The sequence below is a fragment of the Littorina saxatilis genome, linkage group LG12, assembly GCF_037325665.1.
Source record: "Littorina saxatilis isolate snail1 linkage group LG12, US_GU_Lsax_2.0, whole genome shotgun sequence".
Classification (NCBI taxonomy): Eukaryota; Metazoa; Mollusca; class Gastropoda; order Littorinimorpha; family Littorinidae; genus Littorina; species Littorina saxatilis.
The window spans coordinates 58,650,665-58,677,598 of record NC_090256.1 but is presented as its reverse complement, the minus strand read 5'-3'; the positions used below and the strand labels follow the sequence as shown (position 1 = coordinate 58,677,598).

Below are 26,934 nucleotides of genomic sequence, written 5' to 3'. Positions count from 1 at the left end.
GGTGGTGGAACAACCTGAGCCTTAGACTCAACCACCCTTTCCTCGAAATACTTGAAAGCTGTTTCCGCTGCCAACGCAACAGCGTTTGACAGCTTGTGCGGCAACTTGAATTCAGTGCATTCCCCCATAGCGAAAGCACCCGCATCAGAACACCCTTCATGCACATCCGTGCAATCCGGAAGCTGACCCCCACATTGACTGTCATAGTTCAACAAGGAGCCAGCTTTACTGCCCTCTTCCTGCCCCCAGGGCGGAAGCGGAAGCTGCACACCCTGGCCAAAATCTTCTGATAAGGCGGGGTGCACCAAGACTTCCGTTCGCTCCTCAGGGTCCCTACCCCGCACTGACCGACCGACAGAGCGGTGGGGGCCAGTCCAGAGATCAGAACTTTCGCCCCTACGAATCACGTCAGGGGTTACTTTCTCCTGAGGACGCGCCACGCTTTGGCCGGAGAACCCGGTTACTTGCGTAGCTGACATACCTTTAGACTGAACTGGAACACCGGAAGACGGACCACTCAACGAAAGGAAGTGACAGTTATCATCATCCTGTGAAGCATGAACATCCGCGTGCGTGACCGTAGCGGAAGGGGAAGGGGAAGGGCGAACCTTGGCTGGAGAAGAGACATCAGTCACCCCGGAAGGAAGGGCCCGAAGCTCTGCTCTCGTGGACGAAATCTCTGCAGCCAAAGATGAAACCTGCGAACTTAGCAAAAGTAGCAAAGCAGCTACGTCCGCAGAAGCCAAACCAGAACCCACAGAAGAGAAAGTCCCTTTAACAGACTTATCCTCATGAACGACCTTGTCCGAGGACCTAACAGGTAAAATGGAGGTAGCCGGCAAATCGACCAATACATCAATACATTTCTTGGAGGTCGGTTCTAAAACAGAAACAACAGCCTGGCCGGTTTGTTTAGATTTCCTAGGCGTTTTCTTGGACGGAGAGGACTCAGCAGCCACCTGTTTAGGGATATGCCTCTTCCTGGCACTATCAGCCACGACAAAAAGACTCAAGAAAAAAAAAATCTCACCTCAACATAGTAGCGAAGTCAAAACGAAGAGTAGAAGACCAAGAGGAATGTAACAAAGTCAAAAGACTCAGTGACAACGGCTGTAAAACAGCCAGAGCGTACAAAATAGCGACCAACTTGACTGAGCGCCGAGGTAGGAATGAAAACATGGCGGCATATGCCCACGCATACGGAAGACAGACTCAGTATTGGTCTGGACTTGATACCAGTATGGGTATTGGTCACTCTTTTTTAGAGTTGTCTCCCTTGTTACCAAGGGGACACGTACAGCGTTACCAGCACTGAACTAGGGTTAATTGCTATATGTGAGTTGGGCAAGATATGTAATTTAATCACCATTTTCACTAAGAAAGAGGTCAAAAACAGTTCAAGATAAAATGTAGCTGCCAAGTTACAGACATGTTCCACAAACTACGGAAAATGTTCAAGCAGATATTGTTTGCGTTCACCAGCCCTGATATGCATTTGAGGTATTATACGAGACAGGAGAGGAAATATGCAGAAGTCTGGAAAAAAGTATTGCCTCATTAAAGATAAAAAAAAAAAAATCATGCCCCATCCGCTTTAACGCCAGTTTCTGATAAAAAAAAAAAGAAAAGAAAAAAAGAAATATTCCTTAAAAAAATAAGAGCTTTTTCCACTGTTGCTACTGGTAAAAATATTTAAATTAATATAGAGTAACAACAACAAATTTTGGATTATAAAAGTAGGGTCGTTAGGCATTTTTTTGTTTGTCTTTCTCTTTTGCACAAAGGTAATTATTTGCAGTTTGAATTTTCATGAACAGAGCTGCTGAGTATAATTATTTCCCTTGGCATGCACTGCACAAACTTCGTTTTCTGTGGATGGTGCAACAAGTTAAAGGGTGAGCAAAAAACAAATATGGTTGGCCAGGTTACCTTATTCCTACCTTTTCTTTTGTTTTGCCCAAGAACTTGCTGTCTAAAGCCACAAAAGCATCACAGTCTGTCAGTTTCCCCTCAGCCATGAGCACGCACAGTAATTCAACAAAGCTAACAAACAAAAATACCTGTGTTTGTCAAAGACGAAAAATATCAGCTTGGCTCAAAAAGGTTTTTGGTGAACCTTTGATCAAGCTTGGAGTTTGACTCAAAAAGGGGATTGCAAGTCCTACATTTCTGGCACTGGGCTGGGCACTTGCTACAGGCAGCAACACCACTGACTTGGTTCTGATCTGTGGCCAGTGTGGGTGAAGGAGATGTGCCAGTGGTCACCGAGTTCTCATCTGTGGATGAGAGTGATGAACCAGTGCCACCTTGGCTCTGGACTGTGGGTTTAGGTGAGGGTCCATTCGCATGAAAGAGTTTGACAAGGCATACCCCTTTGGGTCTGGAGACGGGTAGAAGCTTGTGTGTGAGGTCCCTCTTTTCCACCATATGCCAGTTGTAGCAAGACAACAGCTGAATCATCACCTCCTGTCAGGAAAAAAATGAGATTTAAAAAAAAAAATACAAATTTAGAACATTTTGTTATGTTGGGGTGGTGTGCGCAAGAAAGTCACCCCAACTGGGCGAGACTGGGTCAGATTGTTTGAGACTTCAAATAAATCTCAATTTCAACCAATGCGACACAGTGCTTGGTTCCTACCAAGTTGGGCACTTTCTCGTGCACACTACCCCTGGTATCTGAGAAACTTATTGCCCACGTGAATTTTGTAAAGGAAAATTAGACAGCTTTATCTTAAACTTTAACAAAGAAAAGTCCAGGAAACATTCACATGTAAACAACACTTGCGAGTTATATGTTAAGGTTATTAGACACACAAATAATAAAATAAGGTAAATCTTTTCAGGTAAACCAGTGATCCGACTATGCCCAGCTCAGCAATAATTAAGTAACTGGTTCATAGTTTGATTAAAACAATTTTTGGATGGTTATTTCTAAAATATTAATGTAAAAGAACTACAATGTAACTCACTTCCCTTTTTGTACTTAATTTTTTGTAAACTTAAAGGTATTAGCAGTCAATTAAGAAAATCGTTTTAAGTCCACTCATATGTCGTAACAGAGAGGTGGGCGTAATAATTTACTAATATAGAGGTCAGAAATACTAAGAAATAGAAGGGAAAATAATCCGTCACAGAAAATTGAGTTGTAACATTGAGGCAGCCGTCAAATAGAAGGGTCTTTGAGGGAGGTACCATTGCACTGGTAAATGCTTTGTTTTGTTTTCCAGACGCACTAGTAAATGCTTTGTTTTGTTTCCAGATGCACTAGTAAATGCTTTGTTTTGTTTTCCAAACGCACTAGTAAATGCCTTGTTTTGTTTTCCAGACGCACTAGTAAATGCTTTGTTTTGTTTTCCAGACGCACTAGTAAAATGCTTTGTTTTGTTTTCCAGACGCACTAGTAAATGCCTTGTTTTGTTTTCCAGACGCACTAGTAAATGCCTTGTTTTGTTTTCCAGACGCACTAGTAAATGCTTTGTTTTGTTTTCCAGATGCACTAGTAAATGCCTTGTTTTGTTTTCCAGACGCACTAGTAAATGCCTAGTTTTGTTTTCCAGACGCACTAGTAAATGCCTTGTTTTGTTTTCCAGACGCACTAGTAAATGCCTTGGTTCTTTCCAGACGCACTAGTAAATGTCTTGTTTTGTTTTCCAGACGCACTAGTAAATGCTTTGTTTTGTTTTCCAGACGCACTAATAAATGCCTTGGGTTTTTTTTCCAGACGCACTAGTAAATGCCTTGTTTTGTTTTCCAGATGCACTAAAAAATGCCTTGTTTTGTTTTCCAGACGCACTAGTAAATGCCTTGTTTTGTTTTCCAGACGCAGCAGTAAATGCTTTGTTTTGTTTTCCAGACGCACTAGTAAATGCTTTGTTTTGTTTTCCAGACGCACTAGTAAATGCTTTGTTTTGTTTTCCAGACGCACTAGTAAATGCTTTGTTTTGTTTTCCAGACGCACTAATAAATGCCTTGTTGTTTTTAGTAAATGCTTTGTTTTGTTTTCCAGACACACTAGTAAATGCCTTGTTTTGTCTATGAGTTGCACTAGGAATGCTTTGTTTTGTCTTCAAGATGCACTAGTAAATGCTTTGTTTTGCCTATTATTTGCACTTAGTGAATGCTTTGTTTTGTCTGTAATCAAACATTCTATTAACTAATGTTGTTTTCATTTTATTTAATTCTGGTAATAATCTGGTTGAAGCAGTCTTTAGATGGCTATTTTGAATATTTGTTAAAACTTTCTTTCTTTATTTGGTGTTTAACGTCGTTTTCAACCATTCAAGGTTATATCGCGACGGTGAAAAGGGGGAGATGGGATAGGGGAAAGATGGGATAGAGCCACTTGTTAATTGTTTTTTGTTCACAAAAGCACTAATCAAAAAATTGCTCCAGGGGCTTGCAACGTAGTACAATATATGACCTTACTGGGAGAATGCAAGTTTCCAGTACAAAGGACTTAACATTTCTTACATACTGCTTGACTAAAATCTTTACAAACATTGACTATATTCTATACAAGAAACACTTAACAAGGGTAAAAGGAGAAACAGAACCGTTAGCATCGGGTAAATTCTTTCTCGTCCCAACCAATATGGGACTCCCCCTAACCCGCGGGGGGTATTTGTTAAAACACATCAATCCTTCCACACAACTGCGGAACAGTAAGCAGACCCCTTTGGGAATTAAAAACACTTACATTGATGATGTTCCACACTACCTGTGGGCCTACACAGCGTCGTGGACCATACCCAAATGTGAACAACTTGTCATCGGAGGTACCACTGCAAATTAAGGAACAAAACTGAAGAAATACAATAACTACCATAAGTAGCAATACCAGTCACTTCTAGTTGCAACATATAGTGTCCGTGTAGGTCCCTCGCTGAAGGTATCAGGGCAATATCAAGATGAAGCACAATGTGAGCTCTGTTGTCACACTCAATCAATCTCAAAGAGATCACTCTTCAGTATGTGACATCACTACTACAGGGTTATCTGGAGTATTTGAACAAAAGCTTACAAACCGCCACTAAAATTAAGTCAGTTTCACTTAGGTTGCACCATGCGATTTTTTCCACTGCTCCCATACTTTAATGAGTGATTGGGAACAAAAGATGCAAAGACACGTTCCAGCCAAATCAATCTTCTTCAACCAGGTTCCATACTCCCTTTTTTCGTTGTTCTTTTCTGTGAACCCTTCCCATTTCCTTTGTTTTTAACACATGCATGCCTCTAGTTTATTACGCTACCTCATCATCATTTTCACAGATGAACCCCATTTTTACCAAGCGCAAAACATAAGTTTTAAAGAATAACTTGCGAGCTTCAACAAAAAGTATTCATAAGCAAAAGATATAACCAGAAACCAATTCTCTCCTCCACACATAAGGGTGTCAAAACTTGGATTGGAAGCGCTAGTCAAACATTCAACCAAGCAAAACAAACTAGAATGTTTTTGTCTCGAACAACAAATTTGCAACAAAATTCAAAGACCGGAATTTCCGGATGAAGATATTAAAAAAAAAAAAAAGGATTTTCAGCTCCTAGCTGGAATAGTGGCAACATTGCAGGTGAATTCATTGTGTCTGTTTATAACAGCACATGTGAGAACATTAAAAAAATGTAAGTGTGCAAATGAGTTAATGCAGACCTGTTTACCCCCATAAGTGTTTTGGAGTAATGCTCAGCCCCAAAAATAGTAATCCTGGCACAAAAATAGTAATCATCCAGCATTCGTCGCCAATTACAACGCACGTGACAACTGTGTCTGCGAAACGCAGTCATGCACATATATCCATCATTCACAAACAAAACACATCAGTCAGTTTTTGTAGTCATCATAATTTCAAAGCAGATCACATCAAAAGCACATGCATCACTGATTCTTTTTCTTTTGCTCGTAGTAGGCCTTTTTCAGTGTGTCAAGCGCTTCTCTACTGTACTTGCGCTTGCCGAATGAGTGAGGGCGAGACTTCACCACCAGAAGGCTCTCCAGCGTCTCATCAGACAGATATGATCTCTGGTCAGTCCTGTGCTTTTTCACCCCATTTTGCCATTGAAAAAAACAATGCCAAACATGTGAATTAATAAAAATTAAAAAAAATAAAAAAATTTAATTTTTTTTTTAATGAAAATCGTAGTCTTGACACGGATAGCGGAATGGCGTATTTTTTGCAGAAAATCGTAATAAATTACGCCAAAATCGTAAGGGTAAACAGGTCTGGTTAATGGTAAACTGACCTGTCTGAGCTCCACCTCTTGTGGTTGAAGGTGTCGGGGTCGAGGAAGACGGCAGGGTCTCTGTGGGCACTATACGTCATGAAGACCACAGCAGACTGTGCTGGGATCTTGTAGCCTCCGATCACTGTGTCCTGAGAACGAGAGAACAATGGCATTCAAAATCCTGTGTTCAAAATACATACTTTCAAGCAGGCAAGGTAAGCAAAGCCCATTGGAAATAGTGAAAGATTGTTATTTGGTGTGTTTTAGGGGTTTGACATATTTTGATTTACTGTGCTTTCCAGAATAAAAGGTGCACTTTTTTTCCTCAATTATAACCCCTGCGCCCTATTGACCGGTATCGCCCTGTGTATGGCTAAAGAAGAGTAAAGATGTACCCACATCACTATACCAAGAAACATAACACACCCTCTCCAGCGGTATGCATGTTTCTGCTACCTGGCAAAGTTTCCTCTCAGACATGAAAGGCGTCCTTCACATAGTTAAAAACTCTGTCATTGACCCGGTGTCAGAAGGTCAGTGTCTGTAAACTAGAGCAGGCAGATGTTCTCTGCTGAAAAGTATGGGTCATTGCATGCCCAAAGATCAAAAGACTAACCAGCATTTACAATCCACTCAATTTGATATCAACGCACATGGGGAGCAAAACGTCACGCTCACAAGGTAATTGTCTATGTCATATTAACGCACATGGGGAGCAAAACGTCACGCTCATAAGGTAATTGTCTATGTCATATTAACGCACATGGGGAGCAAAACGTCACGCTCATAAGGTAATTGTCTATGTCATATTAACGCACATGGGGAGCAAAACGTCACGCTCATAAGGTAATTGCCTATGTCATATTAACGCACACGGGGAGCAAAACGTCACGCTCATAAGGTAATTGTCTATGTCATATTAACGCACATGGGGAGCAAAACGTCACGCTCATAAGGTAATTTGTCTATGTCATATCAACGCACATGGGGAGCAAAACGTCACGCTCATAAGGTAATTGTCTATGTCATATTAACGCACATGGGGAGCAAAACGTCACGCTCATAAGGTAATTGCCTATGTCATATTAACGCACACGGGGAGCAAAACGTCACGCTCATAAGGTAATTGTCTATGTCATATTAACGCACATGGGGAGCAAAACGTCACGCTCATAAGGTAATTGTCTATGTCATATCAACGCACATGGGGAGCAAAACGTCACGCTCATAAGGTAATTGTCTATGTCATATTAACGCACATGGGGAGCAAAACGTCACGCTCATAAGGTAATTGTCTATGTCATATTTTACTGTTTTGAGAAAAACGCAAAAAACTGATTTGGTTTCTGCCTATCTCATTTTAGTTATAAGTTGCAAACTGCCTATCTCGAGCTGTTGCCACCGGAAAACATGAGATAAAGAGCTGACAGCAACTGCAAAACAACCCCCCAAAAGCTTTTGCGTACCTTTGCAGTTTCCAAACAAGTCTTCCTGTGTCAAAAATAAAAGTGCCTAACTCAAAAAACGATATCAGCAGTTTTGCTTACGTTACCGTGGCAATGGTTTCCAATGGTCTGAGAGTTTGTACTCTCTAACACATAACAGATACCCTTCCAGTCGCTTCCCCTGTAGTCTCACTTCACAAATGCCTAACACTGAGTTAGGTATGTCTCTTATGAGCGTGACCAAAAATATTTCCATTTTGTATTCTTCCTTTGACTTGCACTGATTTGTCTCATTTTAACCTTAAAAGTGGGGGTTGCACCTTTTATATCGAAGTGCCTTGTAGTTCATCTGTACATAACTAAAATGTGAATTGTTGACAATAAAGGCACTTTTTGTGTTTAGTCAAGTTTTGAGAGTAAAAACCCACACAAAGGTGAACGATGCAGCAGCCCCTATTTATCCAAGAGTTGAGGTAGTCAAATTTAAGTGCTGAGGTCATGTCCAAAAACGAATATGCCCACAATTTACTGGTCAGCAAAGTTGCCGAGTTGAAAACGAGAACACTTAACCATGGGAGCAAAGTGATAAAAGAAATCAGTGATAGGGGAGGCCTGAAGAATCCAGTTATCTTGAAAATACAAGGGCATTACAGAGCAGCATCCCTGAAAATCGAAGCAACTTGATTGGGATGAAAAGGGCAGTCTGGGCAATTTTTCAACAACACAACAAGCAGCATGAGAGCTGTGGTCTGTGGTGTCTGATGAAGAATGGGAACGGACGGGATCCCACTAAATAAAGAGTTCCTCCCTATGTCAGGGAAGCCTTAAACCTAATGTTTGAGACCCAGTCTGCTGGAGCATAATGTCAAAACTTGACTAAATGTAAAAACAAGCTCTTACCTTTTTGGCGACTCTTCGTCCGCCAAAAAACGGCGGATGCATTCGCTGAACCTCTTTGAACAGACAGGATCTCAACTGGTCGTTAGTCAGAAGCTCTCCTTGTAGTGATGCCTTGAACAAAACATCAAGAAAAGGATTTCAAACTGAACTACTTTTTTATATTTCAAATATCTATACTTTTTGTATACAACTGTTGTTGCTTTTGAGCGGTGTCCATCTTCAGGGATGTTGTTTGGTGTCGGCAGCCTGCGAAACACCTAAACGTATTTCAAATAACATATCACACAAAAAACATGTTTGTCATCATTTTGGCAGAGCTGCTTAACTTTTTCACAGTGGTTGAAAGGTGGAGGTGGTCCTTCTAAGCAAATATATCAAAGAAAATGTATTTTTTACAAGTAAAATGACTATTTCTAAGAATACTCACCTCAATTTAACTAATAGGAGTTACCTTACTTACGAGTGCTAGACTGAGAAGCGTCCTATGTTCAGGCATGGGAATTGAAAATTGTAAAAAAAGGCGGAAAATTTATAACTGAAGACGCGAAGCGTCAAGTCGACGGCGCAAAGCGCCTAGCCTTACTAGGGGGGTCCGGGGGCATGCTCCCCCGGAAATTTTTTTTCTCCAAAGAACCCAGATGGTGCAATCTGGTGTCATCTGAGCTCCAAGTTTGCCATTAAATTCTGTTTTTAGAATTAGAGTTTTTAGTACAAAAATGTACCAATTTTTGCTTTTTTGAAGAAAAAAAATATATACATGTATTATATGGTTTACATTTGTAAAAAAAATTGATCTGTTGAGACAAACAGGAAAATGTAACTTGTAACACAATCTGTGCAATCTGGTTTACTTTCAAACATAAAAGTTCAATAACTGAGGCGGGCGGTAGCAGTGCGTGAACAAAGTACGGAAAGTTTTCGCGGGCTTTTGTGCAAAGGCCAAAGTAACCGGTGCTTTTTTTGTGTGCCTCCCCCCTTTATTTTTTCGGCGGATACTTTTGCATTTTCGGCGGAACAAAAAAAAAATTCGGCGGAAATCCGCCGTTCGGCGGACAATTCCCATGCCTGTATGTTACCAGTACTAGACTGTAAACAAGGTCGCTAACTCTAGATTTCCGTCGGTATACCATTTAGGGGAGTAGTCTCCCTTTGTCGGTAGTACCTCTCTGCGCATGTGCCAATGCCCATAATCCCCAGTTTCAATTCGAAGCTATTAAGTCAATAGCGGGGTTGGTGGGAGGGTCTCTGGTTAAATTGAGGTGAGTATTCTTAGAAATAGTCATTTTACTTGTAAAAAATACATATTTCTTTCGAATACATCACCTCAATTTAACTAATAGGAGAATAGATAACAGGCTGGAGGGTTGACTTTCGATCGGTAATCTAGTGTCACCTCACCCGACTCAGCCCATTTGTCCGGAATCCCCCCTGTAAAATCGGGGGAAGAAAAGGATAGATCATCGGACTGAGAAGCAAGAAATCCTGAGTCGGGCGAGTGGCAAGTTGCATTGTTGCCACTGTGTCAACTTGCTCCAGAAAGGGACAATCGAAAGAAAGTCCCACCTGTCAATGTAGAGCTGGTTTCACCTCGATGGTCGTTACTATTCCTCTGATCACTTGTCTTTATCAATGTTGGGTTATGGTTATGACTTGCCATTATGCGCCTTGAGCGACCCAACTCCCCAGCAACGTAAAGTTCTGCAGGCGGATCAGGTGAACGACCTAAAAGATGAGGAATGGTCAGAGATAACAATTCCTCTAATACCTTGAACTTATCACCAAGGTGCGTCTCTGCGACTGATCCTCCATTTAAGGGAGATTGACAGAGTTTCCAGAGATCCTGTAGAATTCTGGTCTGAGGCACCACTTTCCCTGGCAAACAATTGTGCCAGTCGCATGAATGAATATATATATCCTCTCTGAATTTACCTCTCTAATGAGGATGGTAGGCACAGATACCAGTGTAAATTCAGGCTGACTTAGCTGTTCCTCCTGCGTGACAGGAAGTAAGCGCAAGTGCGCTCAGCAGTACGGTCACTGTCTGCACCTTTCCTGTGCCTGTCTCAACGCATGTGGGGGCTATAAGCCTACCCTTAATGGTTATAGGTACCATTTGTCCTAGAATAGCCAGTGAAAGACAGCCAGCTGTATTGCCTTTACCCAAGGGGAAAACCTGCTTCTTACTTTGAAATTCCACACTTATAGCGTGAGGGGGTCCCCAGTGACCATGGGCATCTCTGAGCCCTTATTGGCTGAATGACCGCTCTTGTCTTACTCAAGAGGGTGCCATGCCTGGCATGCAACTCACTGAGAGGTCCCATTTGTGATTTCAGCAGGACCGTCTTCTGGCTTGATCAGCCAGGTCCTTGATCTAGGTTTTCTGTAAACATGGTTGTAGGTGGCATCTGCTGGGTTGTCTGCCCAGCATAGGTTTTGTGGGTTCTGGGACACTCCAGATTTCTGTAGAGCTCACAAGTTCTTAGATGACTATGCAGTGATGTTCTCCGGCCTATGGCCGAAGGTGCACTATCTTGGGCTGATGCAAAGTTCTGCCCCCTGGTAGTTGAACTCACAAAGATGTCTTATGTTGTGATCTCAGTAGTACTTCTGCCTAGATCACCCAAGTCCATATCTGGATTTTCAGTAGGCGTGGCTGCGGGCGGCAAGTGTTGCATTGTCTGACCAGCATAGCTTTGTGAGCTCTGGGGCACTTCAGCTGTATGTGGAGCTGAGCTCTAGGGTGACTATGCAGAGTTGTTTTCAGGCCCCTGCCTGAGGCAGGAGGTGTACTCTCTTGGTCTGATGCATAGTTCTGACTTGACAAAGGTCTTAGTCAGCACCCGAGTTGCCACGTTTCTCGCCCAAAAACGACGCGTAGCCGTAGACTGGGAGTGAGTGAGATAGGCTGGTGTGGTATTCCTGGCTCCAGCTAGGATCTCACTGTGTCTCTACCTCAGGCTCTTCGAGCGAGGGAGAAAAAGGCTGGTGTGGTATTCCTGGCTCCAGCTAGGATCTCACTGTGTCTCTACCTCAAGCTCTTAGAGTGACACAACTTATACTCACCCAATAACCTTGTGTCACCGTAGACTGGGAGCGAGGGAGATAGCCTTGTGTGGTATTCCTAGCTCCTGCTAGGATCTCACTGTGTCTCTTTCCTCCAGCTCCTTTAGCTTTTGAGTCCAGGCATCTGAGAGTCTACATATGGATGGGATGGACACATTCACCCACTGTCAAAGGTATTGCCGCACTCATTATGCCTTTCGGGGGAGGAATACCTCTAGGTCTTATCTCTGTGGTCCAGGGATCTTAGAGCGCCAGTTGTAAGAGGCAAACGAAGCTTGTCCAATTCAAGGTTCGGTTGGAAGGGGTGGCTGAGCCTTCCCAAATCCAAGTGTGTCTGTGGCCGTACCCAATACCCCTAAAGGTAGAGGAAGCTCTTCTTGTTCCAGGAAAATTTGACTCAATGATGGAGGGACGTATGGTTTACCCAGTCCAAGATGTCTGGCAGCACTAATCAATCCGCATGGGCTGAGAGGTCCTCCTTGATCTATGAAATCTGGCCCATGGATCTCATAGTGCACTGTGTTCCATTTGAGGTACTCTCTGCTCCAGGCTGGCTCCAGCTAAAAATAACCGGCAAGTACCACTCTCCTCCCGCCTATTTACCCTTTCCTCCCCCATTTCCCTCCTACCCGGCCCCCCACAGTGGCGCCTGACAGACGACTCTTTCTTTGTCTGCAGCTAGCGTGGCCCCTCTCAGCTCTGTTAGCAGCTGCTGTGTTGATAAGGATCTGTAGCTCGCGCGCTCTAGAGAGATAGCAGAGCCTAAAAAACTGAGAACGTTTTCTGCACTGTTCAGAATGCGTGATAAGTGGCCTTCTACTCCCTGCCTTTCGTGTTTTCAGCACGGCACAATATATAAGACGGCAGAAGACAACACAGTAAACAAAACATCCTAAATGTGCCATAATAAAAGAACACAAAATAATGAAAGATAAAGACCAAGGTAATCCCCAAGTACATACACATATATATATACAACACTTTACGAAATATATACAAACAGTAGAGTATATCGAAATATATACAAACAGTAGAGTATATCGTATTTACATACATATTATGCCAAGGACTACTAGTAAAAGTCATTGATGGTGCGCATGTAAAATTTGTTTTGCGTTTATATAATTATAAAATTCAAAATAGTGTAGATATAAAATTCAAAATAGTGTAGATAATGTCAGTAACATATAAGAAAGAAAAAAGATCTTACGGCAATACATGTTCATGAAAATTGTTAGCTGCATGTGAATAAAACAAAAAAGCTTACCTCACGGCCCTCCTATACAAGTCTCACAAACTTGTATATATATATAATATACCACAGGAGAAAAAAAAAATCACCCAAATCCGCTCGAAGTGCCACATGATATTAGCCCCAGACAACACATAGGCGGATAATACATGTATGTCAATCGTATGAAACAAAACATGCCACAATTTACAAGACAGAAAAAAGGATAAATGAGAGAATTAAAAAAGGTGTTTGCTCTTCAAGTAAATAATTATACCACACCTTACAGATCTGAAAAACACATGTATGCTACAGTTAAATAAACAGGAAACCCAACATCCGAAAGCACGGCACAATCTATAAGAGGACAGAAGACAACACAGTAAACAAAACATCATAATCAATGTGTCACAATAAAAGAACACAAAATATTGGAAAAAAAGACAAAGGTAATCCCTAAGTACACTGATATACATGTACAACACTTTACAAAATATATATACAAACAACAGAGTATATACAGTCGTATTTAAAAACATATTATAGGCATGCGTATGGTGCGCATGTGAAATTTGTTTTGCGTTTATATAATTCAAAATAGTGCAATTAATGCCTGTAATATAAAAGAAAGAAAAAACGGTCTTTCAATACATGTTCATGCAAATTGTTAGCTGCATGTGAAGAAAACAAAAAGCCTACCTGACGTCCACTCCTACATCAGTAATCCAATAGCAGCACACAAGTCGATTTGAAAGTTTTTCAACACAGTTTTTCACTCGTATTGTTCTCACAAACTTGTATATATACCACGGGAAACAAAACTCGTCGATCCGACGACAATTTAACGTTTGTTTCATTATCGCAAACAAAACAGAACAGACAAAACGAAACAAAACAACACAGCACAACAGTTGGGGTTGTTATTTCGAGTCGAGTGCCTGTTCCAAACGGTGCATGCACTGATTAGGCGCGTGGATTAACGAAACAAAACTGCTCCAAAGTCAAACACAAAAACAGCCTAAAAAACTTATTCTCACTCTATGACACAGTTTAGACTAAGTACTTACTGACGGCAACATCAGAAACACAGTCGGTCGTTGGTATAAACATTGAGCGTGGTTACAAAATGGTATACAATGCGCACGTTCTGATTCTTGGAAGTACAACAAAGAACGACCTGCCGGTAGATTCGATAGCAGTATTACTTCAAAATCAAACAAACCGAATCCACACTGGACCTCTAGTTTGCACATACACAAAGCCTGAATATCCGAGTAACAATATACACAAGATGACGGTAATCCAACGTTCAAGTCACGCAAACCAGTCCATTTCATACCAAGAAACACGTATTTTTTCACACTGGCCCACACAGCTGTACAGTTCCAGAGTACAATGAACAGGGCTTTGTGCGGCTGGCATTTCCCCGCGAAACTAAAGAGGTCACCGCCAGCGCAGGGCTAGGCTATAATTGGCCTGCCCTGCTCTAAGCTTTCTGCTGCTGAGATAGCATATCGCCACGAGCAGTGAAACACAGTGAGTGCGGATGGTTGGCCAGACCTCAGACTATCTCTCAGTGTCCTTCCTGGAAAGTCCATGGAAAACGGGCGGAGTCACCTCGGGAGACATTCCCTCTTTAGTCAAGTCTGTCCGTCTCTGAAGCATGACGTAGGTTGAGTGCTGTCCCTGTTGAAGGGTTTTGCCTTGACTTGGTTTGTTTGTTTGCTTAACGCCCAGCCGACCACGAAGCACCATATCAGGGCGGTTCTTGACTTGGTCCAAGGATGATAACCATGAGGTTGTGTAGCCTAAGGACTGCCTGACCCTGGGGTAGGTTGTCTTCCAAAAGCTGCTGATCATCTCAGGGGCACCTGCCCAGTGATCTTAAACGACCCATCCCTTCTCTAGGACGTCTACTGTCGTCTCTCCTGTTGATGCTTCTGCCAGAGTTGTTACCATTGTCAGTCGAGATGTGACCTGTTACAGGTGTCGGACATCCTCTGTTGAGTGTCGACTGTACAATCTGACATTTCTATCATCATCCCCTGGCTGATGCGGGTGTCAGATGACATTCAGGAAGAAGGGGCAACTCTTACAAGTTGTTACGCTGGGTCCGTCCACAGGTCATGAAAGCATTCTGTACTTGACGTTCTCAGAGCACTTCTTCCCCCGTCTCTGCGTTATCTCCAACAGCTCCCCGCCTTGTGATGTAGCCTGAACATGCTCACCCGTGTTGCCCGACGCTTGTATGGCAAGATTCTTGGGCCTGTTACCCTGTTGAACAAGCTCCACTCCAAGTGTGAGTGATCTTCAGAGTCGTTTCCTCAGGCAAATGTCTTGAGACACTTTGATTCCTCTTATCTTGGTACGCAGTGTCTGTCTTGTAGCTGTGTATCCGAAGGAGACATCTAGAGACCTCAAGAGCTTGCAGTATGCATGGAAACTGATGTGACTACCATACCCTGTTCAGTTGTCCACCGCTGTTTGACTGGTGATCTGTATGCAGATTGCAGGTGCCATCTTGTTACTGGTAGGGCGGCTTCCCGGTGTGAAGGTTGTAGCCTCTAACCATTAGCTCTCCATTCCAGGTGATGAAGATAACTAGGAGGCTCTAGGCATTCTCCTCACACTCCCAGACTTCTGTGTAGCCGGGCACTGCTGAATATGGTCAGGCGTGAAGTGTTGGTCTAGTTCCAAGAGCGTTAAACATTAGGTCTTCCTCAGTCCGTCAGGAGGTGGTAGACAGGCAATGGGGGGCGGGAGCTGTCCTTCCGGTGCTGAAGCATCGCTACAGGCAGTTTGCAGCACTGAATACTGGTAGTCAAAATGCATGAAGCCACCATCATGATGGGGATCCCTGGCAAAGATAGTGGTGGGAGGGGCCCAGTCCTGTCAACAGCCGTGTTACGGGGTCACCTCAAGGGAGAGGTTGCAGACGAGGCTGTAGCTACCTCAGGGAGATTCTACTCATGTTACGCCCAGTGGACGTCTTGCCTGACAGCTGGAGGGTCTGTCATAAGCTGTCGCAACGATCCTGGAAGTTATCAGGGCGAAAAGGAAGCCTGTCTCTTCCTGTGCTTACTGGAGGTATTCCCCAGAGCGCCCGACATTGTCTGTTTGGTAATGTCTACGTATATATAAATACATGTCAATATGACTTAATTCCCCCTCGTACTGATAACGGCATGGTTGTGCCAAGAGTTTATCCAGTACCTTTCTCATGAGAGTAGCCGCTCTGTCTAGGAGGCATAGTTAATTGTGTGTTGTAACAACATCCGTTTAGCAAATATGTTATATTTTCCATAATATGAAATGATAAACATTGTATCCCTTGTATGAACCTGACTAGAGCCAGTGTTATTTATGGGCGGCCTCTTATTGTTAGGTCCTGTTGTCTACTTCTGAGAACCTAGTCGTAGGATTAGGTGACAACAGTAGAGATGTGGCCTTGTTAAAGGTCAAAGGCTTAGGTTTTGCCTACGAACCAGGAATAAGTAGAGGCATGACAACATTATAGGAAGCTCACCTGTGAGTATTATTCAGAGCCTTGCTCGATCTTGCATGTTGTGAAAACTCAGCTGAGTGTAAAACTCATGTGTTAACAACCAAGTTTATTCATGCCCCTAAGGCATGGTTTCAACTGTATATTATTCATAACATGTCATTCAAGTGTAATGTACATCAATTGTGCACTGGAACAGAACATAAGTATATATGTGTGCCTGTTCTAATTGAATTTGAAGAGCTGTCTCCTGGCACTGTGGTATCAACAGATTTTAGCTGAGTGTAAATCTCAAAGTGTAAACACTTGAGTTTATCCATAAGTTAAATCTTTTACCACTCAGATAGCTGATTTAAACACTCCATGAAAATGGAATTTGTAACATCAACTGACTTCTTTGATACCCTTTGCCAAGAAAAAAGGATTATATCCCAATAAAGATGTCCCATCTGTGTTTGCATACACTTTAATTCTTCCATGTCAATTTAAAAAAATTTTTTTTTTTTTTTTTTAATATATATTTATATATATATATATAATGTGTATGTATGCACGCATACAAGTTTACAAGTTGGCAAGGAAAGTATTCTTTATCCAATTTGAAGAAGTACCACCACGTGGTCTCTGTGAGTCCACCATGATCATCTGATAAAAATACCAAAACCATAATCTGCCAACCGCAGAAAACACCGTTTCCCAGAAACATAGGAGAGAGAATTACTTGCCTTTCTCTGAGAGTAAAGGAAGTTCCCTCCGTAATATTCCCGGAGGCGCATATCTCAATCTCAGTGTTTGGTTTTCTTTCCAAGCGGGCGAGGTTTGTTGTTGTTATTCTTCGATACAACCCGCTTTCAGTTCTATCAGCGTTCAAGCGTACTGCGGTCCGTATCTACGCTGCCCGCAAAAGTCATCGCAGTTTGTAATGACCGAAGTATTCATACGCCGTATGTAACATTCGCGGGCGCTCTGTGCCTTCAGTTCTATCAGCGTTCAAGCGTACTGCGTTCCGTATCTACGCTGCCCGCAAGAGTCATCGCAGTTTGTAATGACAGAAGTATTCATACGCCGTATGTAACCTTCGTGGGCGCTCGGTACTTTGTATCGGATCAGAAATGCTCGCGCTTCCGGTCGGGATAACGCACATGGTAAACCTCGCTGTAGTCGATAAAAAGCTGTTAAAACGCAAAAAACTTCCGGGTAATTTCGAAGTTGAAGGTCTTGTTCGTATTCCTACATTGATGTGTAGGGTGACCTGCCATTGCTTTCCATTGAAAGCGGCAAGGTAAGTTATCGTTCGCGGAGTTCTATTGCGCCAATGAAACCGACCAACCGCTGTAAATACCTGTTCGACATTCGTAACGACTGAGTGAAGAATAGTTGTCGTTCAATTGCATGTTCACTAGTTTTAAAAGACAAGTAACGGAGCCTGTTAGGCTCTGTGTGTCAACAAGGTATCATTGATGATTGAAGTACCTTCTACTTATGACCAAGTAACTTTGTTACATTTTTAAGCCGTTTCACTTTCATTTTCACGGTTCGTTACGTTGTTCAACGTGATGAATCATTGAATGTATACGGGCGTAGTAATCGCCCTTAAAAAGGAAAGCCCAAACCGTGATTGAAGGTGAATGTTGTAGTTCCTGTGAAGGAAGTCTTCTTAGACGGGAAAGGTCTAAATACACGTCTAGCTCCCCGTAGCAAGAAATTGAAACTGGGGATTATGGGCATTGGCACATGCGCAGAGAGGTACTACCGACAAAGGGAGACTACTCCCCTAAATGGTATACCGACGGAAATCTAGAGTTAGCGACCTTGTTTACAGTCTAGTACTGGTAACATAGGACGCTTCTCAGTCTAGCACTCGTAAGTAAGGTAACTCCTATTAGTTAAATTGAGGTGATGTATTCGAAAGAAATACAAATTCTAGCAACGGTCTTGCATCTTTATCCAGGTTTAACATAACTCTTCCTTCAGATTAAAACCACAGGGTTTAAATGTTATCACAATCTTAAATACATCTCACTAAGTATCAAGCAATACCAACAGTTTTTGTGAGTGTCAAGTACATATCACTGTACAAAAAAGTTTAAATGTGTTATCTAATAGTAATACGAACAACACCAGCTCTGTTTTGCCAAACCTCACAGGCATAACTTGTGAGTACAGAGTTCATCCCACTGTGAACGAAGGCAGACAAATTGCAATAATTGAGAATACTATAAATATCCCAGCACAAAAAGCTTTAACATGGCTAATGAAGTATCTCACCAGCTCTGGTTTGGCAACCTCAAAGGCAAAACTTGAGAGGATTGAACTCATTGCTTTGGGAACCAAGGCAGACGTAAACAGCAGGAGGTGATTGTTGACAAACACATCTTCCTCATCTGAATGCCCTTCTTGCATGCGTTTCACAAACCCTTCCGCGTTCTTGTGTCGTTGTGCTTTAATCACTTCCAGTAAGGCCGCCTGGAAAAATAAAAAAAATAAATTACTAGAATCCATTATCATGACTTTATGAGAAAAAAAATGTTCATGTAATTATATATATATCGTATTTTCTTTTAGACGGACTGATTAACTGAATGTTTTGATATCACTTCATGCGACTTGTTTATCTTTTTATTTTTTATTAACCAGAACCTGCCCTGGCAACCACATTTCCACAAAGACCATCCAAAAGGATCCCAGATGGTTTTTGCTATATAAATCACCTTTCCAAAAAGACCACCTGTCCAACACTTGACCACTCAATTTCAGTCCCAGCGACAACTACATTTTTGTCCCAAGTCACAGTATGAGGTCACGAACGACCACCCGAGGTTGGGCTTTTTAAACTCTGGAAACTGCCAACAAGCATACCCTATTCTATACTCAAACCCACTTCACATAACATGGCAGACCCACCGTATCCACCTCTCCCAGTGACATTCCTTTTTCGGAACACCTACATAACAATTTTCTTTTCAGAGCCCCTGACACGTTCAGGTGAACATGAGGTCAAGGCACTATTATTGTCTGACCTGGTCTAATTATGACTTTGTGCTTCGCTCTGTCGGGCTTCAGTTATTCTTTGATCGGGAGGCAATCCATGATGACAACCTCAAAGTTTCAAATTGAACCCTATCAATGTATTACAGTGGTCGCCGCTTAATAAAACCACTTCTGGACCGACGAAAAATGGCTTTAATAAGCGGCGGATTTATTAACCGGCGGTCCAGGAATACGTCATTTTCGAAAGAAAAAAAATCTCTTTTGTTTACGTCACTCAGTCACTTTCTTTCGTCATTTACACTTGTTTGAATCTAAACAAAACTTCACGAAGGATGTTGAACTTTTGTTTTAATTATGTACATGTACGTGTACTTTGATCACTTCGGTACATCAATAATTTCACTGTCACCGTCACGAACCATTACTCGTCAGAGAAGAACGATTTTATGAGTGTTTGTTTGTTGGTCGTCTTCCACATCAGAACAAGATAATGTGAGTTTTAGTCACAAACTACGTGATTTCTCTGAGAAAACTGGCTTTAATAAGCGGCGGGTTGGTTTTATTAACCGGCTTTTTCTAATACATAAGATATAGTGATAAATCCGGACCGTCTGAAATCGGCTTTTATAAGCGGCTGGCTCTATTAACCGCGGTTTTATTAAGCGGCGTCCACTGTAGTGACATGAGAACTGTTGTCTGTTGTGTTACCTTCGCCATCATAGCCGAACTAAATGCAGACTCGCTGCCAACACCAGGTAGCTTAAATTTCACGGGCACGGATATGATACCTGCAACAGATACCAACAGTTTCACAAGCACTACTACAGTAACCCAACAAAAATGTAAATGGGAGAGTTTGCTACAATTATCCCCCCTTGGGATGTTGTGATGAAATACTTGCTTTGTCACTACTTTCAGTACGTTGTCATTTGGAACATCTGCTGCACCATTTCAACTGTTTGTATCATGAATTAACTGGGGTGGGGGGATGGCCGTGCACATATCCCACTTGTGCAAAACACCACCCATGAAGAAAGAAGAAGAAGAAAAAGAAGACAAGGGACTGAAATAAAATTGAAGACTGTTGATACCGTGCCAGTGTTTGGTTGTGAGGTCCACCACCCTCTTGGCCTCCTCGGTGTCTGTGAAGTCTATGCCCAAAAACAACGTCAGGCAGATCTCCGTTGTAACCTCCTTGAAAAACTTGTACACGCACATAGGTTTTCTGTTGGAGAAAAAAAGAAACATTTTATACTTAAGAACAAGTCATTGTATGTTCTGTTTATTCTATCGCTATACCTGTTTGCGTGTGAGTGAGTGAGTGACTCTGTGTGCGCGTGCAGGAATTTATGTGTGGGCATTAAAACACTATGCTATTTCATATATATATATATATATATATATAACAAAATCAAGGAAAAGAAAAGCCAAACAAAGAATGTCAAGTGGCAGCCCAAATTTTCGACCTGTTGCCAGGCCTTCCTCAGGGGCGTGTAATTCTGCGAGACGCCAATTCATGCATCAATTACTAAACAACACAATACCATGGTTATTTCAGTTACGAATCAATATATAATTTCTCTCTTTCTCATCTTTTTCTCTCTCTAACTCTCTCTCGCTCTCTGTTTTAGATCTGTACGCTTTTATGTGAGTTGTTTTATTGTCAGACTTTTTATGTGTAACTATGTGTCTATTACTTATCATACGTGTTTTTTTCCCATCTTTTTAAAAACAATTTTTCTAGATTATCTTATATAACTATAGGTGGTCGTTGTCTATGAATTGTTTTTAATGCTTGTAAGTTATTTCTTACAAGAAAACTTTTTACATGTAAAATGTTAAATTTTAATGTCTAATGTAAAGCGCCATGAGACTGCCATTCGGCGGTGAACAGCGCTATATAAAAAAAAGTTTCATTATTATTATTATTAAAGTAACATGTTCTGAAGTTTTGTAGTTTTGACTGGATTTTAAAGAACATGGGCACTAATGATTTTGGTGCAATGAGCTCTGACTGTACCAGTTTGAAGGATAGGAGGAAGAGAAGGTCGCAAGGAAGAGGAATGAATCAGACTAGAAAATGAACTTTTTTTTTTAATTGCTGGACCGATGTAAAGGCAGAATAATTTGAATGTACCTACCTTGAATCAATTTCAGCCACATGCCTTTTCGCTATCCTGAATGTGAAAAATAAATAAAGAGAAACGTAATCAATACGACTTGCATCAACTAAACATTTGAACAGACTAAACCACCCAAACTTTTTATGCCAACATAACGGCATACTCATCAAGCCAGTAAGATATTTATCAATCCAAACAAAGGAAAATATTTAAACGAAGGGCCTGTGCCGATTTTGTATCAGCAATTACTTGTGCTGTCTTTGTCTTGGTGAGTACAGAAATCTTTTGATTTTCAACATTGTTTGTCTCATGAACAGTCACTCTGTTTTGCTTTTTAGGCCCCCCCAAAAAATAGTCTGTTTACGGTATCCCGACCGACCCTATTTTTTCGTGCGAGCCTAGACTTTTTTTTGGCATTTGGGCGAAAAAAAAAGTCTGTTTTGTTGGCAAAATAACTTAAAAATACCTACCAACCCTATTTTTTGGTGCCTATGTTACTGTAAACAGACTAAATATATATATATATTTTTTTGCCTTAGCGATGAAAGTTAGTTACAGTGGAACCTCCCGTAACCACCTCTCCCAAGAACGACCCCCTCCTTTTGCCGACCGAATTTCTCGGCGCGGATGCCTTTCACACTGTAACTAACCTCCCAAGAACGATGCCCTCCTTTTTCAGACGACCAACCTTCCAACATAGGGTCAATAATGACTTTGTCCTTTTTACCAGTGAGTGTCAAAGTTCGTAATTACCCAGCACACGCAGAACATGCACGCCATTAGTCACGCATTAAGAGTCAAGGGTGGTAGACTGTAGTCAATAGTGCGTGAAAGTCCAGTGGCCTATACGGCTGTCCTCTTCCCGCCTATTGCTGACCCAGTTTACAGACACTGACCTTACCTGAGGCCAATGATCAAGTTTTACCTGTGAGGCAGAGAGTGTGTGTGTGTGTGTGTGTGTGTGTGTGTGTGTGTGTGTGTGTGTGTGTGTGTGTGTGTGTGTGTGTGTGTGTGTGTGTGTGTGGCATGAGACAGTCTCCTTTGCTGTGAGAGGAAACTCTTCCTGTCATAGTTTACAGACACTGACCTTCTTACCAGGGGTTAATGACGCAAGTTTTTTGAGGCCCTGTGAGAGAGTGTGTGTGTGTGTGTTTTATGTCTGCCTGTCTGAGCACTTGTGTATGCACAAACATCATGCTAACCCATATGCACATCAAATGGGAACAAAAATGGAATAATGAACACAATGAAAGACTAAACTGCCCAACAGTTGCCTTCCCTGTGAAAAAAAGTTTACCTCCCAAACTCCCAATAAAGACCCCTCCTTTTTACGACCGATTTGTCTGGACATTTTCAAGGTCGTTAGTGGGAGGTTTTACTGTATTACACTGGGACATGTCATGCCTACTTGCATCTCCAGTTTCTCATAACATTGTGACAGCTTGTATACTTCCTCAAACACAATTCGCAGCTTTCCCTATGAGTTGTTGAAGATTCCTCAACCCAAACCATAACCTACATTCTCTTTCACTAAGACATGAAATTCTGAAAGCTGTATTTTTTCTGACATTACCCATAGCGAGTTAAGCTGTGGTTTACACATACATTATTTTTAAAAACAACTAATTTTAGTGCTAATTTCGACTGACGTGATATAAAAACATTTAGTATATATCTATAGTCATCAAACTAAAAGATCAACTCCAAAATCCAAGTATCAGCAAAACCCGAAGACCGAGAGGGGTCATGCTCGTCTACCCGAAGCATGCGAACATTATACTCAGCTATTTTCTTTAATTCTGAGCGTTTTTTTAAAGTAAACATAATATATATATAGATCTATATATTTCTTAATTCAGGAGAAGACGAGGAATAAAATGCAATGATTTTTTAATCTGTAAGTGAACATTCGTTTTTAATGACAACTTTAATGAGCAAACTGATTAACTAATTTTGAAGCTTCCGAACTGAAATGCAATCCCAAAGTCCGGACTGAGTCAGAGATTGCTTGACCCAAATTCCAATCAAATTGGCTGAAAAATGAGGGCGTGACAGTTCCACCACAACTATCACTAAAAGCTGGATATGATGTCATCCAAGACGTTTATCAACAAAATCCACTGAGGATATCATACCCACATGGGTGGGACTGAAAAATGTCATGAATCCTGAAGAGGGGGGGTCTGGGGGCCCCCAGACACTGAAGGATTTGTATAATTAACCACAACAAAAACGTCACCACAGACATTACGAATCCGGATTTCCGGCATATACCGGAAAAATCCCACCCATGTACTCTGGAACTCTCATGTCAAGTTTCATGAAGATTGGTCCAGTAGGTTTCTCTGAATTGCTCTTCACATACACACAAACACACATACACCACAACCCTTGTCTGGAGTCCCCATCTATGTTAAAACATTGTCAAAACTTGACTAAATGTAATTAAAAGGTCATGTCTGCTCACTCTCTGCCACCGAGACACTCCCGCTGCTGCAGTTTTACCTTTCTACAGTTGGCTGGTAGGACTGAACCGCTTCAGGTGTGAACAGGTGAGACATGGCGTCTCGGAACATGTAGGCCTCATCACCTGTAAACCATCAACAATAAGCCTTGACACTCTATACTTCATTAACCACCCACCTGTAAGATCAATGAGCAAGCTTGTCCATTGATGACACAAGCACACCCAACCACAAGACAAAGTATGCAGGGAAAATATCCTATAATCCATGTCAGATTTGGTGGGTTAAGAAAAAACAAAAATACTAAGCATACACCCCAGCAGTATGCATCTATTCTGATTTGTTTTTCACTGCCAAAAGATAAGCCGTGTTCAATTTGAGCTGAAGATCGATGCTGTCGGTTTGGTCTTTGTCTTACTTCTTGCTTTTTGAACGCTGACTGAATTGAGGCCTGCATGACTACCGACTTGTTTTCCTTGTCGTGAAAGTTGAGCATCATGTGCTGAAAATTAATGTGCTTCTTGCTGTTGCTGTGATATTGCAGTGTTTCCTTTTTAAAACTGTCTGTGCCTGTCACAAAGTCAGATTTACCGGCGTACAAAAGCCATGAAAATTACTTCTTCCGTTTTGGAACAAAGGTTCGCTGACTTGTTGTTGAAGACTTAGCTTTCTTCTGTAATTTTCCGCCGTCCGATTCACCAGTCTCCGTTCGCTTTATCGCTAAATGTTCGATCGAATGAATGTTTCGAGAGCGCGCACGTTGTGAAAGTAAAAAAAGAAGATCTGAAAATGCACAAGTCACTTCGGCCGCGATACAATGTCGTTCGGAGGTTTGAATTTGTTTTAGCAAACTTTACTCGCCTTTGGCGAGTAGATGAAAAATTCTACTCGCCAGGTACATTTTTCTACTCGCCATAGCGAGTAAAACACTCGCCACTTTCAGGCCTGCTCATGCAAAAAACACTAGTGTACGAGAGAGTTTCAGCCCATAAACACAGAAGAAGAAGATAAAGAAATAGTTAATTAATTTGACTTCCGACACCAGACGACCCTGCTGTCACAACTGCAATAGATACACGTTCCCCGGTTTCATGTAATCATACAGCTAGCATTATATCAAGCCCATCAAACTTAATAAATATTATAATAAGTTGTTCGCGCAAGATCTCAAGAACTCCTTTTATTTATGGAAAGAAAACATTTTTTTAGGCCAGACAAGAAACGCACCCTCTGTGAAAAGAATGTTGTCGCCGAATATCTGCCCCATAAAAGGTTTGTAGCCAAGTTCAAAGGCATTGTCTTGATCTGAAACACAGTTTGAGACAGTCAAAACTATGAAAAGATCAACGTGGATGATCAGTTGGAATTTGAAATTAAGCATCCAGAAATAAGACTGGGTAATAGCAATTTTTGTGGAACAACTTCAAACTGGTTTCCCAATCCCAGGAAGTCCTCAAAAAACACACGCTGGCACAAGAGATTGATTCAGCAGTGCCAAGATAAATGACGTATCTGCGCGCTTTGCGAGTAGCCATGCAGGGTTGATTTTGAACTGATGCATTAAACCCTTAATAGACCTGCCTTCAGAAACAGTTGCTGAGTTCGGCGTAGGATTAGGAGCTGTTGAACATCAGATCACACATCTGCAGTCAACAATGTACAAAATGTGCCAAAATATGAACACAAGCATAGCATTTAAGGTTCAAATGTACCCGCTCATTTCAATGCTCCTTCTTTTCTCAGGTAACAGGAGATTCATTTCAGGTTAGATCGATCTTCAAAAGTGTATATATATATATATATATATATATTAGAGAGAGAGAGAGAGAGAGAGAGAGAGAGAGAGAGAGAGAGAGAGAGAGAGAGAGAGAGAGAGAGAGAGAGGGAGACACACACACACACACACAGTACACACAAAATACACTGAACTCACCTGCCAAGACCTCCCTAACACCTGCATTTGAGCAAATGAATGCTGTTGGCGTGTTCAGAAAACGACAAGAGAAGATACGACAACCACAGCGAAAACAGTGTTTCTCAACAAACTTTACAGGATCTCTGTAAAAATCAACAGACTTGTCCCCTACGATGGGCCAACCAACCGACCCTGGGAGTGCACTAGCCATATTTTCGGTTGGTTCAACACCCTGAAGTGTTGGCAAGCTAGGTAAAAACAATCATGGGCATTTTAATACTTGATGATCCACTCTTGGTGCCTTGATTTCATGCTGCCCAAAGTGTCCCTGCAAAACACGAAAGAAATTGGAAGTTAGTTAAAAGTATTATTCTATTAACCTCAAGACTATATATATATATATACTAGATGAATACCCGCTTCGCCGGGTACGGCTGCGCCAGGAAGAAGTCGAGCCGAATACCCCGCTGCGCCGGGGACCCGGCTATGCCGGGTGTACGCCGGCTTTGCCGGCGCACCGCACGGAGGAAGGGAGATAAACGCGGCTGAAAACACTGGAGAAGATAAGGAAGAGTTACTGGGAATGGATCCAGAGAAAAACCAAAATCGGTTCAGCGCTGCGCGCTGAGAGCACGTGTTGAAATATCTCATCGATGAGGTTGTGTCCGGGGTGTAGCTGAATACGGTCTCCAAATTTGAAAAAGATCCACCGAGAACTTTGGCCGTGCATCGCGGACACACACTCACACACACACAGACACAAGTCGTATATATATATTCAAACTAGATGATTACCCGCTTCGCCGGGTACCGGCTTCGCCGGGAAGAAGTAGAGCCAAATACCAGGCTGCGCCTGGGACGCCGGCTTCGCCGGCGCACGAAGGAAAGGAGATAAACGCGCAAAACACTGGAGACCTTCTAAAAATAGTAATGTGCAGTGACCTTCTAATAACGTAGTAACGGGAATATGCATTGACGCCACACGGAGGAAGGGAGATAATCGCGACTGAAAACACTGGAGAAGATAAGGAAGAGTTACTGGTAGTGGATCCCGACAAAAAAAACAAAAACAAAACA

At 41.9% G+C, this 26,934-nt stretch overlaps 1 protein-coding gene across 1 annotated transcript; it reads right to left on the bottom strand.

The window, feature by feature from the left end:
* Positions 1-1,232: 1,232 nt before the first annotated feature.
* Positions 1,233-26,934, bottom strand: LOC138982383 (uncharacterized). The gene is made up of 11 exons (XM_070355648.1): positions 25,876-26,934; positions 25,170-25,247; positions 23,983-24,067; positions 21,496-21,531; positions 20,446-20,579; positions 20,063-20,142; positions 18,632-18,829; positions 8,568-8,678; positions 6,241-6,371; positions 4,697-4,781; positions 1,233-2,466 (listed from the first exon to the last, which is right to left on the bottom strand). Exons 1-11 carry the CDS (start codon positions 26,066-26,068, stop codon positions 2,086-2,088), a joined length of 1,512 nt encoding a protein of 503 aa, XP_070211749.1. The 5' UTR covers positions 26,069-26,934; the 3' UTR covers positions 1,233-2,085.